At 42.0% G+C, this 16,621-nt stretch overlaps 1 protein-coding gene across 2 annotated transcripts in view; it reads right to left on the reverse strand.

The window, feature by feature from the left end:
- LOC121582462 (arrestin domain-containing protein 1-like) overlaps window positions 1-16,621 on the reverse strand; it is a 55,381-nt gene that overhangs the window by 20,297 nt on the left and 18,463 nt on the right. Inside the window, exons 2-3 of one of the 2 annotated variants that reach the window (XM_041898263.2) lie at window positions 6,586-6,696; window positions 1,049-1,099 (exon numbers count right to left, since the gene is read on the reverse strand). In XM_041898263.2, the coding sequence (XP_041754197.1) occupies window positions 1,049-1,099; window positions 6,586-6,696 (162 nt within the window). Of the gene's footprint in view, window positions 1-1,048; window positions 1,100-3,039; window positions 3,449-6,585; window positions 6,697-16,621 lie in introns of those variants that run through there. The other variant, XM_041898264.2, reaches the window with a different exon arrangement.

The following is a 16,621-nucleotide window of genomic DNA, read 5'->3' on the forward strand; positions in this document are numbered from 1 at the left end:
CAAGGCGCAGCGTGATATGCATACATGTTTATTACACGAATAAACACACGACAAAACAATAAACTAACGACACGTGAAGTCCAAAGGTAAACCAACAAACCTTATACAGAACAAGTTCCCACAACCCACTAGTGCCAATAGGCTGCCTAAGTATGGTCCCCAATCAGAGACAATGAGCGACAGCTGCCTCTGATTGGGAACCACACCGGCCAACATAGATCTAGATATACTAGATCTAAACATAGAAAATACAACATAGAAAATCACAACAAGGAATATACACACCCTGACTCAACATATAAGCGTCCTCTGAGTCAGGGCGTGACAGATAGAGTATCCAAAGTCAAACCAACTTTGCCACAGTCGCACACTGGCTGGCTGAAGCTAATTGGGTAAAGAAGTTGGCTAGCTTGCTAGCTAGTCTAGGCTACTTCCAGACACAAGACCTGGTTAGACTGTTTCAAGTTATCTAGAAGGGTGAGTGACTGTAACTGTGTACTGTTTTGGCAGAGTGAAAGTACAAACACTTCCCCCGTTCGACCGTACACACAAGAGACACCCACATCAAAGCACGCCTCCAAAACCCAAATCTCATTCTCAGTCGCATTTCCTAATGAGGAGAATTGAAACCTAGGCTAAATCAGGAAGTTCATCCCCCCTTTAAGGTGAAGTGCATAAAGCACAAGGGCAGAGACAGAGTCAATAGTGTGCCCTACCTGTGATATGAAAAGGCATCTCTTTATTTACCTGAACAAACTCTACTGAATGTTCTTACTTCATTCACAATAATATATTATATCCTGTCCAATTGTTTCATTGTTAGACAAAGAGCCAAGGGCATTAGGCAATACTACAAAGACAACAAACACTGTGCCTGTTCAGAAACGTCACGTTATCAGTGGTTATCAGTGGTTATACCAGTTTCCTTCAACGTCACTAACAACATTTCTGCTATACTGTAAAAATGTTTAATTCTTTTATGGACCTCAGTGTGGTTGACATGGTGGAATGGAGTTTAACAGGTTTTCCAGACTAATTCCAAACATACCTGGAATGAGAAATTGAAAAGGGAAGCTGTGCTCGCCAGCTGCCAGGATACCTGTAAGAGAGAGAGATCGCTTGGTCAGACAGACAGACACAGACACAGACACAGAGAGCAAGACAGACTGACTGGTGGCCAGTGTAAGTTTTCAACAGCTCTCACAATGGTGTCGAAAATTTAACAATAAGCGATTTTGTTTTTAACTCTGCTTTTCTAGGTCAGCCCACTGTGACATTTCAGCACCAAGGTGTGTATGTACAGTGAGGGAAAAAAGTATTTGATCCCGTGCTGATTTTGGACGTTTGCCCACTGACAAAAAAATTATCAGTCTATCATTTTAATGGTAGGTTTATTTGAACAGTGAGAGACAGAATAACAAAAAAAATAACAAAAAAAATAATGTCAAAAATGTTATAAATTGATTTTTTCATTTTAATGAGGGAAATAAGTATTTGACCCCCTCTCAATCAGAAAGATTTCTGGCTCCCAGGTGTCTTTTATACAGGTAACGAGCTGAGATTAGGAGCACACTCTTAAAGAGAGTGCTCCTAATCTCAGCTTGTTACCTGTATAAAAGACACCTGTCCACAGAAGCAATCAATCAATCAGATTCCAAACTCTCCACCATGGCCAATACCAAAGAGCTCTCCAAGGATGTCAGGGACAAGATTGTAGACCTACACAAGGCTGGAATGGGCTACAAGACCATCGCCAAGCAGCTTGGTTAGAACAGTTGTTGCGATTATTCGCAAATGGAAGAAACACAAAAGAACTGTCAATCTCCCTCGGCCTGAGGCTCCATGCAAGATCTCACCTCGTGGAGTTGCAATGATCATGAGAATGGTGAGGAATCAGCCCAGAACTACACGGGAGGATCTTGTCAATGATCTCAAGGCAGCTGGGACCATAGTCACCAAGAAAACAATTGGTAACACACTACGCCGTGAAGGACTGAAATCCTGCAGCGCCCGCAAGGTCCCCCTGCTCAAGAAAGCACATATACAGGCCCATCTGAAGTTTGCCAATGAACATCTGAATGATTCAGAGGAGAACTGGGTGAAAGTGATTGTGGTAGACCAAAATCGAGCTCTTTGGCATCAACTCAACTCGCCGTGTTTGGAGGAGGAGGAATGCTGCCTATGACCCCAAGAACACCATCCCCACGTCAAACATGGAGGTGGAAACATTATGCTTTGGGGGTGTTTTTCTGCTAAAGGGACAGGACAACTTCATCGCATCAAAGGGACGATGGACGGGGCCATGTACCGTCAAATCTTGGGTGAGAACCTCCTTCCCTCAGCCAGGGCATTGAAAATGTGTCGTGGATGGGTATTCCAGCATGACAATGACCCAAAACACACGGCCAAGGCAACAAAGGAGTGGCTCAAGAAGAAGCACATTAAGGTCCTGGAGTGGCCTAGCCAGTCTCCAGACCTTAATCCCATAGAAAATCTGTGGAGGGAGCTGAAGGTTCGAGTTGCCAAACGTCAGCCTCGAAACCTTAATGACTTGGAGAAGATCTGCAAAGAGGAGTGGGACAAAATCCCTCCTGAGATGTGTGCAAACCTGGTGGCCAACTACAAGAAACGTCTGACCTCTGTGATTGCCAACAAGGGTTTTGCCTCCAAGTACTAAGTCATGTTTTGCAGAGGGGTCAAATACTTTTTTCCCTTATTAAAATGCAAATCAATTTATAACATTTTTTACATGCTTTTTTCTAGATTTTGTTGTTGTTATTCTGTCTCTTGCTGTTCAAATAAACCTACCATTAAAATTATAGACTGATAATTTATTTGTCAGTGGGCAAACGTACAAAATCAGCAGGGGATCAAATACTTTTTTCCCTAACTGTACAATATGTGTGAACAGCCCAGTGGGTAACCATGCAGACCCCTAGGTGAAGCCCTACGCCTTTAGTAGATTCAGTTTCTGTGACAAACGGACAGCATTGTTCAACTATAGACCAAGAGACATCGGCTGTTTCTTAAAATGCATACCACTGCGCGTCACACTCTCATGCTCCAAGTGCATTCTCCGAGGACGTTCTCTTGAGTACGTTCTTGTGAGGACAAGAGTGTGGAGAACGCATAAACCATTATATTTGAAAAGCACTCACACTCCCCCTACTGTATTACCTTACGCTGCTTCCATTCACTGAACCTTCTTCCAGCCAGGACAAAGCCAACAATAGAGATTAAACAAGATATACACAAAGAAAACGTTTTACTTCATAACTATCAGCTTGCTATATGTGAATCATAATAACGTAGCTAAGCAGATAGTTTAACAGGCAAAACTGACATAAAACTAATCTACGCACACTACATTGTGTCTTGTAGGCAGGTAAACATAACAAAAAAGGAATGGGTTAGGGGAAAATATATAAGAAATATACAGTACCAGTCAAAAGTTTGGACACACCTATTCATTCCAGGGTTTGTCTTTATTTTTTACTATTTTCTACATTGTAGAATAATAGTGAAGACATCAAAGCTATGAAATAACACATATGGAATCATGTAGTAACCAATAAAGTGTTAAACAAATCCAAATATATTTTATATTTGAGAATCTTCAAAGTAGCCACCCTTTGCCTTGATGACAGCGTTGCACACTCTTGGCATGCTCTCAACCAGCTTCATGAGGTAGTCACCTGGAATGCATTTCAATTAACAGATGTGCCTTGTTAAAAGTTAATTTGAAGAGTTTCTTTCCTTCTTAATGTGTTTGAGCCAATCAGTTGTGTTGTGACAAGGTAGGGTTGGTATACAGAAGATAGCCCTATTTGGTAAAATACCAAGTCCATATTATGGCAAGAATCGCTCAAATAAGCAAAGAGAAAAAACAGTCCATCATTACTTTAAGACATGATGTCAGTCAATTTCAAGAACTTTGAAAGTTTCTTCAAGTGCAGTTGTAAAAACCATCAAGCGCTATGATGAAACTGGCTCTCATGAGGACCGCCACAGGAAGGTAAGACCCAGAGTTAACTATCATATGTTTTTCAACAGGACAATGACCCAACACACCTCCAGGCTGTGTAAGGGCTATTTGACCAAGAAGGAGAGTGATGGAGTGCTGCATCAGATGACCTGGCCTCCACAATCCCCCGACCTTAACCCAATTGAGATGGTTTGGGATGAGTTGGACTGCAGAGTGAAGGAAAAGCAGCCAACAAGTGCTCAGCATATGTGGGAACTCCTTCAAGACTGTTGCTGGTTGAGAGAATGCCAAGAGTGTGCAAAGCTGTCATCAAGGCAAAGGGTGGCTGCTTTGAAGAATCTCAAATATAAAATATATTTGGATTTGTTTAACACTTTTTTGGTTACTACATGATTCCATATGTGTTATTTCATAGCTTTGATGTTTTCACTATTATTATACAATGTTGAAAATAGTTAAAATAAAGAAAAACCCTTGAATGAGTAGGTGTGTCCAAACTTTTGACTGGCACTGTATATATATATTTTGTGGACATTTCCCTGCAAAGTTAATCAATGACCTATAGTACAAGCAAGGCTAGCTCTAAATCAACCCAAGATTGAGTGTTGAATTTACAGACTAACATCAAAGGGTCGATTTCCCTCGCACATTTCATCTGATCTATGGGTACTAATACTGGAAGGGAATTATACAACAGGTAGATACACAGGCACTGTCTGACGTCACTCTGAGTGTCTGATAACATGTGAATAATAGTGTTAATAACTTTTTTTTAATGATCTATCACTTGTGATACTGTGGAGGCAGTAAGTCACACCACAGAAAATCAACCATGCTACAGCTGCACTAAGTACTTAATTATATCCATCATTCACCTGTCTAACTATATCAAACAAAAACAAACAAGTACATAAACGGCCTACAAGGCTCTTTCCATCTTATTCAAACTGAGAACATTAAAGCCTCTCAGGTCATTCATTTCCCCTGTAAGCTGACAGTGCAATTCCATTTTTCCAGATAGCAGCGTTCGTTCACTGCATCAATGCGTCAATGCATATTCTGTTCGTCTCCGTTTCCTAAAGGGGAAGCGCTCAGACTTTTCCACGTGTGTTCTTTTGCATCACTTTATTACTGCTAGAGGAAGCATCTCTTTGCAACGACCAGCAACGGTGTCAGGCTTTGAACACAACTCTGCGGGTGCCTCATGTAGTAGCCAAATCCTTCCACCTTCTCTCTCTCAGCTCTTCACATGCTGCTGAGAGAAGGTACGGTACAGAGAAACCTCAAAAGGGATGTTGGGGCTGTATTTCAAATCGGATCTACCAGCTGAGAGACAGAGTCGTCTCCTGTATTTCAAGATTGTCGAGCAGGCCTACAGCTTTCGAGCTATGCAACAGTATAAAGCAGCGGCATATTCTTTTTGAAGCTATATTCAAAAGTTTCTCTTTTCACCCCAAGTAAGTAAAAAACAAAAACAAAGCCAGCAATAGAGATCTGTCTGTGGCTTTTTAGAGTCTTGTACAGGAAATAGGCACTGACTGACTACTGTGAGAAATATGAGATGCAACCACCTCTTCACAGTTTGGATGGGCTAAAGATGACACTGACAGCTTACTACAGCCACACACACACACCACTCTACCATCTGTAGAATATCTCTTAGGGTCACTGAACATGAACAAAAGTAGCATAGCATGGGGAGGGGCATTAACCCTAATAGATGTCTTATGTTGCCTCATCCCCATAACTCCCATACATGTGTGGCTGGCAGAGCCCATTGTTGGAGGAAAAATGGGATATGAAAAAACCCCACTGAGATGAGAGGATGTGAAATAAATGATTTATGACTCCCCAGTTTTGGAGTGTGTGTGTATGTGTGTGTGTCAGATGTGTTGTGAGACTTAAGAGCTGTAATTAATAACTCAAACACATCCAGTGATGATTCTAATCTCTTGGGCTGTTCACGTGATGGATGTTGGGTATGTTATCTGCACACACATTGGCATTCTACAAAGAGAATTGTACAAATCTCCTCATATCCAATTAAATGAAAACAAATAAGATGCCACTTTAAAAAGGACCTGCAACATGTCTGTATGCATGCATGTTAAAAAGTCTACAATCACTTGAAATGCTAGTGTTATGTTTTGTGCCTGCCTCTGCCTATTTGTAAGCAAATGCACAGTCAGTGCTTGGATTTCAGCTCTGTTTTCATCTATCTGAAATGTTTGTTCTTTGATCTAAGAATAGTACAGTAATTGTTAGGCACAGCCATGTCTCTCATCAGAGAGGGCAGACAGAACATTTAGTGCAGGAAACTATTACTTTAGCTGATGGCAGTTTCACTAGTTTTGTCGCAAGGGCTGTGGAACATTTTAATTATCCCTCAGAATGATCACCAATATAAAAAGTGCAAAACCGCTCGAGGACAAAAATCTTATTGAGGTAGAAAGCTACATTATCATACATTTTATAATTCAACAGAGATGAAGAGGGCTGCAACACGGCCACTCAAGAGCCTCTATTTAGATTCTCATTCTATACCTTATACTCAATACATGTTGTATCAGTAGCCCCAAAATGGCTTCCATAGTCCTCACCTTTGTCAGCTATAGACAGTGTGCTATTGAAGTATTGCTCTTCCAGTGTCCATGACATGTCGTTCATTTTGTTGGAGACCCCACATGATCCCAGGCAGTTCACCTTAATGGCTGGAATGGAAAGAAAGAAAAGAGTCAATCAACCGTATACAGTTTACTAACTTAGTCTATCGTCTATATTTCTCTAAAATGGTAGTTTCCACTATTAGTTTTTTTATCTAAGTAATGAGCTGGTATAAAAAACAGAGCCCATATACTGTATGGATGTTACAAACACTGAACACCGGAGTTTTCAATGACTGGTGTCTATAAATATGTTTTGCTGTTGACTAGAAGCCCCATGTTCAACATTAGACACTTCAGAGAGAATACCCTTGGTATAAAAATAGCAGCACTCAACATTCAATAGTGATGGGTTTGTAGAGTTATCTGAATCACAGACCTGATTAGCCTCACCGCTCACCTGTTTGATGGGGCTATCGATTATGTTACTGAGACGCTAATGCAAATCAAATCCAATAGCTAGCCTTTATGGGGCGAGCCAGCCAGCCTTGCCCCATTGGGACAGGCAGACTCTACATCTACATCAAACTTCAGATGAACCAGAAGTTTTCTGGGTAATATTATCATTATATAAGTAAAGGTCAACCTAGATGTGTACCAGGGGATTTCATCATGTTTCATGATGTAGCATACATGTGGCCACTACTAATCTGATGTCCTGTGATAAGCTCCTATCTCCTTCACTGAGAATTAACCAGAGGGTTAGTGTGATCAGAATGCACACAGCAGTCACAACACATATGACGTCCCACTGGGCACACACTGGTTGAATCAACGTTGCTTCCACGTAATTTCAATGAAATTACACAGAACCAATGTGGAATAGACGTTGAATTGACATCTGTGCCTAGTGGGGTGATGTATGGAGAGGCTCTGTGTGGTTTAAGGGCCTTTGTGTTGTGTTGCATACCGTTGGAGAGAAAAACACAGTGAATGCCGCAGACTTATTAGCATCATAATGACCTTACCCGAGGCACACCACAGACCCTCACAAAGCATGATGCCTTACTTTGATCATTATCGGCGGCTGCTGCTGCTGGGCTCAATTCTCTCTTGGTCGTAAATAATCATACAAAACAGACACTTGATTGTGTTGTGTAGATATCAACAGATGGAGAAGGTGGAGGAAACAGAGGAGAAACAGTATCAGTGTTCGCCAATATTGTTGTGAAACCACTGTCGAATGGCGACCATTTTGTGTCCAATGATGGTTAGAAAAAAACATCCTGGAAAACAAAATGTACTGTTTAACTACTGTTAAACCCATCATCAGCCTGCTGTGTTCAGCCATGTTTGAGTGTTGAGATGATTATGTAACAAGTTGGGTAAGCCTGGGAGATTTTCTAAAGCCCAATTCACCAAACACAACTACAGCACATGCTATCTCTCTCTCTCTCTCCTCCCCCTTCGTCCCTCCCCCTCTCTCTTTCTAAGGAGGAACTGAAACCTTTTGATAATGTGCAGTGGAACACGATGTTCACACAAGGTCATAATCCTCCTCTCTTATAGAAACCTGCATTCCCATAGCATCATGTTCCCTCATGGCCTCATAATGTTAGAAATGGCGGGAGGGAGAGAGAGGTCAGATATAGAGAAGAGCGATCTATGCAGGGGACGGAAATGGTGCCATATGACACTGTGCAGTTATGGACTGTGTGACCGAGCGACCACAGGCTCACAACCATGCAGAAGCCAGCTTTGGCACCAGAGACACACACAAGTAGCAGATGGCTCCCCTCCACTGGCAGAGCCTGTTTGTTCTGGTTTGGGAGAACAACAGCAAAATTCACAGTACACAGAAAAGACCAGTGCCCTTTAAACTAACGGCCCATCATGTGGGCATTAAATAAACCATGCAATCTGTTTCTCAAGCCATCTGCCCCATTCAGCATAATGGGTTTACACACTTCCCTCTACACCCCCACCCCCGGTTTGATATCAACACATTTGTGACTCGTTTCAGGAAACTAGACGTTTGTCGCACGCCACTACTTCACAGGAAAGGTATTTGAACGTAAACATACATTTTTATAAAAATGCATTTTTGGGCAGAAATGCTTTCTGGAACATGTGAACTTTAATGTGCCTTAATAACAAACTTGTATGCCATCTATAAATACGAATAAAAAATTGAAATTACGCGCCTAGTTGGTTTAGCCACGGAAAAAGACAGGAACCTTCCCGCTAGCCATGATTGGCTGAGATAATGGATGGGCTGCACATGCCGAGAGATGAGTTCAGATTGGTCTGCCATGTAGCATGCTTCTGTCTATAACATGAGCTGCTCAGTATGTGCAGGTAATCCTTTCTACTGTGTCTTTCTTTAACGATGTAATGAAGAACTGCAAAAGTGTTGCTACAGCTCTCCAACTTCTGGAGGACGATCGTGCCATGCTGACTCTCTCTGACTCTGAAAATGAATCAGACGATGAGGAAATCCCTGATTTATGTCAAAACATTTTCATTGAACCAGACATTGACATTGTACATTGTAGAGTTTTCTGAAACGGCGATCAACAGTGTTGTTGTCACAGAAGAAGTTGACTGAATTTTGAAATCACTGGAATGCCCGGTGGAAGCAGAGTATGATAGCTAAGTAGATGGAGAAAATTCTGCCGTTTGATTGCAAATATGCGGAGGGAGTCGAAAAGAGAACACAGAAGGCTGTTGTATAAAACACCTGTCTCCGGATTACATCTTCAAACTAAGGGTAACCATGGCATCCGTGCCAGAGAGGGAGAAGCGTTCATCCATGTATACGGGTAAGAGAGTCTAGCTAGCTACATTTTCAGATAATATATGTTTCTAATTTTGTCATAAAGTCGTTTTCATTGCAAGTTAAAGCGTACTATGAGCTAGCTAGCTAAAGTTAGCTGGCTGGCTCGCTAGCTAACTTACGTGTATGATCTGTGTAGCAATATTATTTGTATCTCAGAAATACATTTGCATTGCTAATTATAGCCTAATGTTAGCTAGCTTGCTAACATTGAACCTAGTTGGTTAGCTTTAGCTGCCTGCAGATTCATGCATGGTGGCTAGCTATGACAATCAGTTTGTATTGCTAGTAGTATGGGTTGGGATTATTGCCGAATTCAAAACAACTGGGAACTCGGAACATGTAACTCAGAAATCTCCGACCTCAGACTTCAGTGCGTTCAAGACAACTGGGAACCTGGAAAAAAAATTGCTCCGACAGGGAAAAATCATTTTGAACAGTCATCCAACTCGGAATTCCAACTTGGGAACTCAGGCCTCTTTCTAGAGCCCCGACTTTCCGACCTGAATATCACTGACGTCATGATTTGACCTCGTATTTTTCCAAGTTATCAGTTGTCTTGAAAGCACCATTAGGTTCATTGTTTAGCTAGCTAGCTAGCAAGCTACATGTCTAAACAAAAGACTGCACCTCACCAGATGATTACATGACCCATCAAGTTAGCCAGGTGTGTCTGGGGGTGATTACGGTCATCCATTGTATTTCATGAACTTGTGTACGTCTAGACAATAGTGACCCATCCACTTTGCTAGATGTGGCTGGGGGGCGGTTATAGCATTTCTTTTACATGAACCATCAATTTAGACAAGTGTGTCTGGGTAAGAATCAAATATGCAAGTAACCATTTCACTGTACAGTTTACACCTTCTGTATCCTGTGCATGTGACAAATAAACATATATTTTAATTGATATAGTGTGTGTTTACCGGTAATGCGAAGAACAACATGACCTGCACCAAAGTCAGATTAGGGTATAGGCCAAGGACTAGATAAAGAGTATTTTCACCACTTTTAGTCTTGAAATCTTTGGTTGTTTTCTACACTACCTTACTCTGTTTAGCACATGGCCTCACATGTGAATCTTTAAAGAGATGGGTGGTAAAAGGGGGATACCTAGTCAGTTGTACAACTGAATGCATTCAACTGAAATGTGTCTTCCGCATTTAACCCAACCCCTCTGAATCAGAGAGGTGCGGGGAGCTGCCTTAATCGACATCCACGGCGCCCAGGGAACAGTGCCTTGCTCAGGGGCAGAAATACAGATTTATACCTTGTCAGCTCGGGGATTCGATCCAGCAACCTTTTGGTTACTGGCCCAACACTCCTACCCGCCAGGCTTAAGAGGATGTGAACAATGCGGAATGGGTGTAGACAAAGAAGAGCTCTCCAGTAGGTGTACCAAAACATTCAAGAGCCATTTTCTCAAAAGTGGGGTTCCCAGTTTATCAACATTCAAAGCAGAATTAATTTTCCATTGTTCCTCAACTGCAGTGTATGATACCATTTTCTAGCTCTGAATCGCTACTTTTATCCAATGTAAAAAACACAATTTCAAATGTTGCTGCATATGACCGAATCGAGCCGGTCGGTGTCACATTTGTGAAGGGGAGGGGCATGAAATATGTGTACACTGTACACAAACATAACTAGCAGCAGCAACTGGCCAGTATTTACAAACCCTTGTAGAGACATATATAGTAAATGGCAGTAAAAGGTTGGGTAATCGCTCGACAGTAGAGTTAGCTAGTTAGCTTTCTCTAATGTGCTAACCCCACAACCACAGCAGACAGACTGGCAGGCAGCAGTTAGGTTGAATAGTGAATAGCTCTGTGGTAAGAGAAGCGGCAGGTTGGCAGAGAAGCTGGATGGCTGCAGCTGGATAATGGATCGGTCTCTCCAGTGCCACTCTGAACCAGATGGAGCTGTTGTGTGAGTCTGTCTGATGGCATCATGACACAGGAGAACAAGGCACTGAGGCAGAGACCACAATGTGTGTCAATATGTAGCGGATGTCGGACGCCTAGATTCACATCAGGCAGTGTTGAAGCCTTCCTAAGACTTGAAGCACTATTCCAACACCAAGCCAAGGGGACCTAAGACAGATCCAAGCTCCTAAAAAACAGGGTTTGATTTCCTTCTGGATCTTTCAAGAGTAATAAAGCTTCCAACTCCCCCCTCTCTGTTCATCTTCATCTTCAATACAAACTACAAAATCCAGCTACTGTATTCGGAACTACACTAGGGCTGGGAATTGCCAGGGACCTCACGATAGATACGATGTTATCATGATTCTATATGTATTGCTATTCGATACTGTAATTTCTATTGTGATTCCATGTTACAAACATATTACTCACCATATGTCTGCTGCAGAGGGACAAGAGAGAGCCATAGAGAAAAAAAGTTTTAATCAGTCATGGAAATAAAAGTACTGAAAACAAATGGGCTCCCTATTTAAAAAGAAGATGGAGAACAAGCTATGAAGGGAAAATACTTGGTGCAGGTACAGCCAACTACCGCAAAAATAATACTGTGATATTGTCAAAACGATATGATATATTGTAAAAAAATGATATCCCGATATGTAACTGCATACATTTTCCCCCCATCACTAACCTACACTGTAAAAACATTGTGATGTTTTTACGGTAACTTACTGGAAGCCTGTTACCTGTAAATTACTGTACAAAAGGTACAATATGTTACTGTAAATCCCAAAGAAACTTTGGTTTAACAGTACATTACTGTTACAGTAAAGTGCTGTTAAACCAAAGTTTCTTTGGAATTTACAGTAACATACAGTACCTTATTTTACAGTAACTGGTTGCCAGTAAGTTACTGTAAAAACAACAAGATATTTGTTTTACAGTGTAGCATTTCAAGCATTTAAGCAATTCAAGCCTTTGCCCTCAGAGGTTTGCAATGCCAGGAAGTTACACGTGTCTAATGAACAGGCTATGTGGCATACTAGGCATCACATTACAGTGAGTGACAGCATGTACACTGTCCACAGAACTATATGCCTTCACACACCTACAAGCAGTGCCCACAGGGATCACTCACACATAGTAATGTGAACAGGAGTTTAGCAGCTTTAAGTCATCTCTCACCAGACTACCCATGAAGTATTACAAGCTCTGCGTGTCAAACAAGCACGAATAATGATCATTGAATGCATTCCTGGGTGGGAGCGACGAGACTAGAACAAGCTCTGACTCAGTGTCTTGTTGAGTGTGTGTGTTCACTCCAATACACTGGAGTCTTTCCAAGGCCTCTTCAGCCTTCCACAGTTCAATAAGTGTGTCAGAGAAACAGTGCTGTAGGCGTGGAGAACACCACCTTCATTTATTACAGCTAATCCCAGAAGGATCAGACAGCATAGGCTGCTCCATCTCTCCAATACTGGGAGTATTAATATGATCAGGACCTTTGACAAACCACTCTCGGTCAAGAGCTTCAAATAGTCTGCATTTTCACTCTTTCTTTTTCTCACACTTCTTTGTGTAGGTTTGAAATCCCTTTTTTTGTCTTTGTATGAAGGATCTATTTATACCTGACATTCCAACCTTTATCCTCTTCCCACAGGAATGCCTATCTTTAGCGCACACTTTCACAGAAACTGTTATGCAATTTTGCAATACTATTTATAATATGTCTGTGTTATTTCTAACTTAAGATATTATAGCTCCTGTGAATGGATATGGCTGTTTAAACATTTGCTTAATGTTATAGGCCTAGTTCATCTTTTGTTAAATGCCTAGGAGGGCAATCCAAATATCTTTAATGGGGGGGGGGGGAAACTCCCTGGTAACAGATAGAGGGTTGCCTTAGCCTTTACTGTGCAACCAATCAAGATATGAAGAAATTCAGTTAGAGAACATGACCCCTAGTGACATCACTGCATGGCAACAATGAGTCAGCGTGTGAGCCAGGCAGGAGGAACTGGCAGGGAGGCGGATAGACAGACTTTGGGCTGATAACAATATTTCCTTGTTTACGTGCACCATGAGTAGGGTTTCAACTGGTGGGGCTGAAAACAGAGGAGCTACAGCGGGTTTGTTTAAGGTCTGGCCTTTAAGAGAACAATACAGACAGAGGTATCTCTTTATCCTCCAGCCAAAACAAGGAGCAGGCAGACAGCCGGACACATTGGCTCAGACAAGGGGAGGATTGTGTCTGTCCAGAGGCTGGGGTTTCATCACAACTGGGCCAGGAGTATTAATGAGCAGATTAAGAAGGTCTGCTGAATCGGTTGGGAAACCAGGAGGAACATTCCATGGATGGTCTCAGAGGAACCTGATGTCAACAGTAGCATTACACACCAGCACACAAGTGAATAGACGCATGCACATAAGTTGCTTTAAGATAAAGCACCCTTAGATAAAAAGGGTGGAACCTTTCACAGAGCCAAATCGATGCTGACTCCCCCTAGTTACAGAGGTGTTTACTACACTCATAGTGGTGTTTGCTGTGCTCATAACAGTGTAACATACTACAGGAAAGCTTCTGAAGCCTTGATACTCCCTTGTGAGATTACTGTAATGTTTGTATGCACAGCATATGACACATTTAAAGGTACACCAATGAAAACCTTGGTAGTCTCCTGTTTTAAATTAGGCCTATTAGCAGTGCAGAGATCACCCATACTTACTGTAGGCATTCTCAACTCATCTCATCCAGACACTCCAGTAATCCAATGCCACGCTCACTATTCTCATTAAATCTTAAAGCGCTGCAAACAAGTAGAGAGTCTCTCGCTTTCCCCGAATCTCTCTCCCTCCTACTCCCTCTCCCTTTCACTGTCTCTCAGTAACACTCAAAGAGCACACAGACAGTTGATCTAATGATCTAGTAGTTCAAATGCCTGTAAGTGAGTCCTGCACTGACAGGACTGCAGGAGCTGTCGGTTCAGCTAAGGTCGCACAAGACGTGGGGTAGTTTCTTTTAAAAGACATGTCCAATAGTTAGGATTTGCATGTAAAGTGCAATTCCTCCTGGATAAGCCTGGGTGAGAGTAACCAAGAGCATCTTTATTCAGCGTAAAAGGTACTACCAGATGGTTGATAGTGCCTTAAGGTATTTTACATACACCATTTCCTATTAGTATAGTAGGGTGACGAATCATTGTGTTTGCATTCAAAGCGTGTGTATGTGCGTGAATGCGTGTGTGTTTTGTGTGCATAAGAGGCTTAGCCTGGGGGAGGTTACATAATGCTACAGGGTTATCGTTTTCTCTCTGTGTGCTCCTGCAGTAGCACCATACCCAGACCCAAAACATCCCCCCTTCGCCAATTAGGCTCAGGCGCAGTCAGGCCTCATGACCTTAGGAGGGCCGCGTGCCGTCTGATCACAGTTTACCCTGCCTCTGTCAAGCTGCAGCAATGAACAGCATACCACCAGACCAGCTAGAGTTTGGTTATCCCCAAAGAGCGCTTGATGATATCAGTGGAAATCAGCAGAGACCAGCAGCGTCTGATTAAGAAGAGAGATATCTGTTCTGCTCCTTCTGTGATGGCCAGTCAGGAGTCAGAGTGAGGAGTGAAGCGAGAGGGAGAGCACTTACTGACCACTATAATCTCAATAGAGGGCTGTTTATGCTTATTTATTATAAGAAGCTGCTTTGTCTGTATTCTCCTTTGTCCAGTCAGTCTCACATTCACCAGTGCAGGACAGACAGATACAGTACATTACTGTAAGAGTTTGGCCTGAAGTTCCCCTCAACACATTTCCCTACCATACATCCTCTGTCTGAACCACAGTCTAGCCCACAGGTCATCTCACCGAGTCACCACCACTGCCAGCACATACCATGTCCCAGACACCCTTGGCCTCCTTTTTAGACCTTGTAGAGGTCTTGTATATTTCCTCCAACCATCCTGCAGTTCAAACAATTTATTTTTATTTTATTTAACCTTTATTTAAGCAGGGAGTAATGCTGAGACCACAGTCTCTTTTGCAGATGAGCCCTGCATGAACACATCAATAAACAACAATTACACTATACTGTACATATCTACAGTATCAGTCAAACGTTTGGACATACCTACTCATTCAGGGTTTTTACTATTTTATACATTGTAGAATAATAGTGAAGACATCAAAACTATGAAATAACACATATGGAATTATGTAGTAACCAAAAAAGTGTTAAACAAATCAAAATATATTTTAGATTTGAGATTCTTCAAAGTAGCCACCCTTTGCCTTGATGACAGCTTTGCACACACTGGTAACTGATACGTCTGAAGGTTAACAAAGAGGTAAGGTATGGCGGATGCTTATGCAAGAGGGCTTTATAGACAAAAAGAGTGCAATGCATCGATCTACGAGACTTCAAGAGGGCTGGCCTACTTTCTGATACAAAATGCAATGAATCATAAATCACCAGATATATTTTTATGTGATTTGGAAAATAACATATACTTGGTTCTAACTGTATGAAGTACCAAGTTCAACATGTGCAGTTTTGTCACACAACACAATGTCACAGATGTCTTAAGTTTTGATGGCGCGTGCAATTGGCATGCTGACTGCAGGAATGTCCACCAGAGCTGTTGCCAGAGAACTGAATGTGCATTTCTCTACCATAAGCTGCCTCCAACGTTGTTTTAGAGAATTTGGCAGTACATCCAACTGGCCTCACAACCGCAGACCACGTGTAACCATGCCAGCCCAGGACCTCCATATCTGGCTTCTTTACCATCGGGATAATCTGAGACCAGCCACTCGGACAGTTGATGAAACTAAGGAGTATTTCTGTCTGTAATAAAGCCCTTTTGTGAGGAAAAACTAATTATGATTGGTTGGGCCTGGCTCCCCAGTGGGTGGGCCTGGCTGCCAAGTGGGTGAGCCTATGCCCTCCAAAGCCCACCCATGGCTGCACCCCTGCCCAGTCATGTGAAATCCATAGATTAGGGCCTAATTTATTTATTTCAATTGACTGATTTCCTTACATGAACTGTAACTCAGTAAAATCTTTGAAATTGTTACATGTTGCGTTTATATTTTTGTTCAGTATAAGTAAAGCCTTGCTCACCAGAATAATGTCATAAAGCGATAGAATGATCAATGCATCATCAACAATCTAGTTGACACAGGTAAAGTTTTCTCTTTCATTTCTGCTTTTCTGACGGAGCAAGGACGTTTAAGGACCAGGGCGATTTCAAAATGACATCAGGAAATTAAAAGCTGTGACAA

This window comes from Coregonus clupeaformis, chromosome 15, assembly GCF_020615455.1.
Source record: "Coregonus clupeaformis isolate EN_2021a chromosome 15, ASM2061545v1, whole genome shotgun sequence".
Classification (NCBI taxonomy): domain Eukaryota; kingdom Metazoa; phylum Chordata; class Actinopteri; order Salmoniformes; family Salmonidae; genus Coregonus; species Coregonus clupeaformis.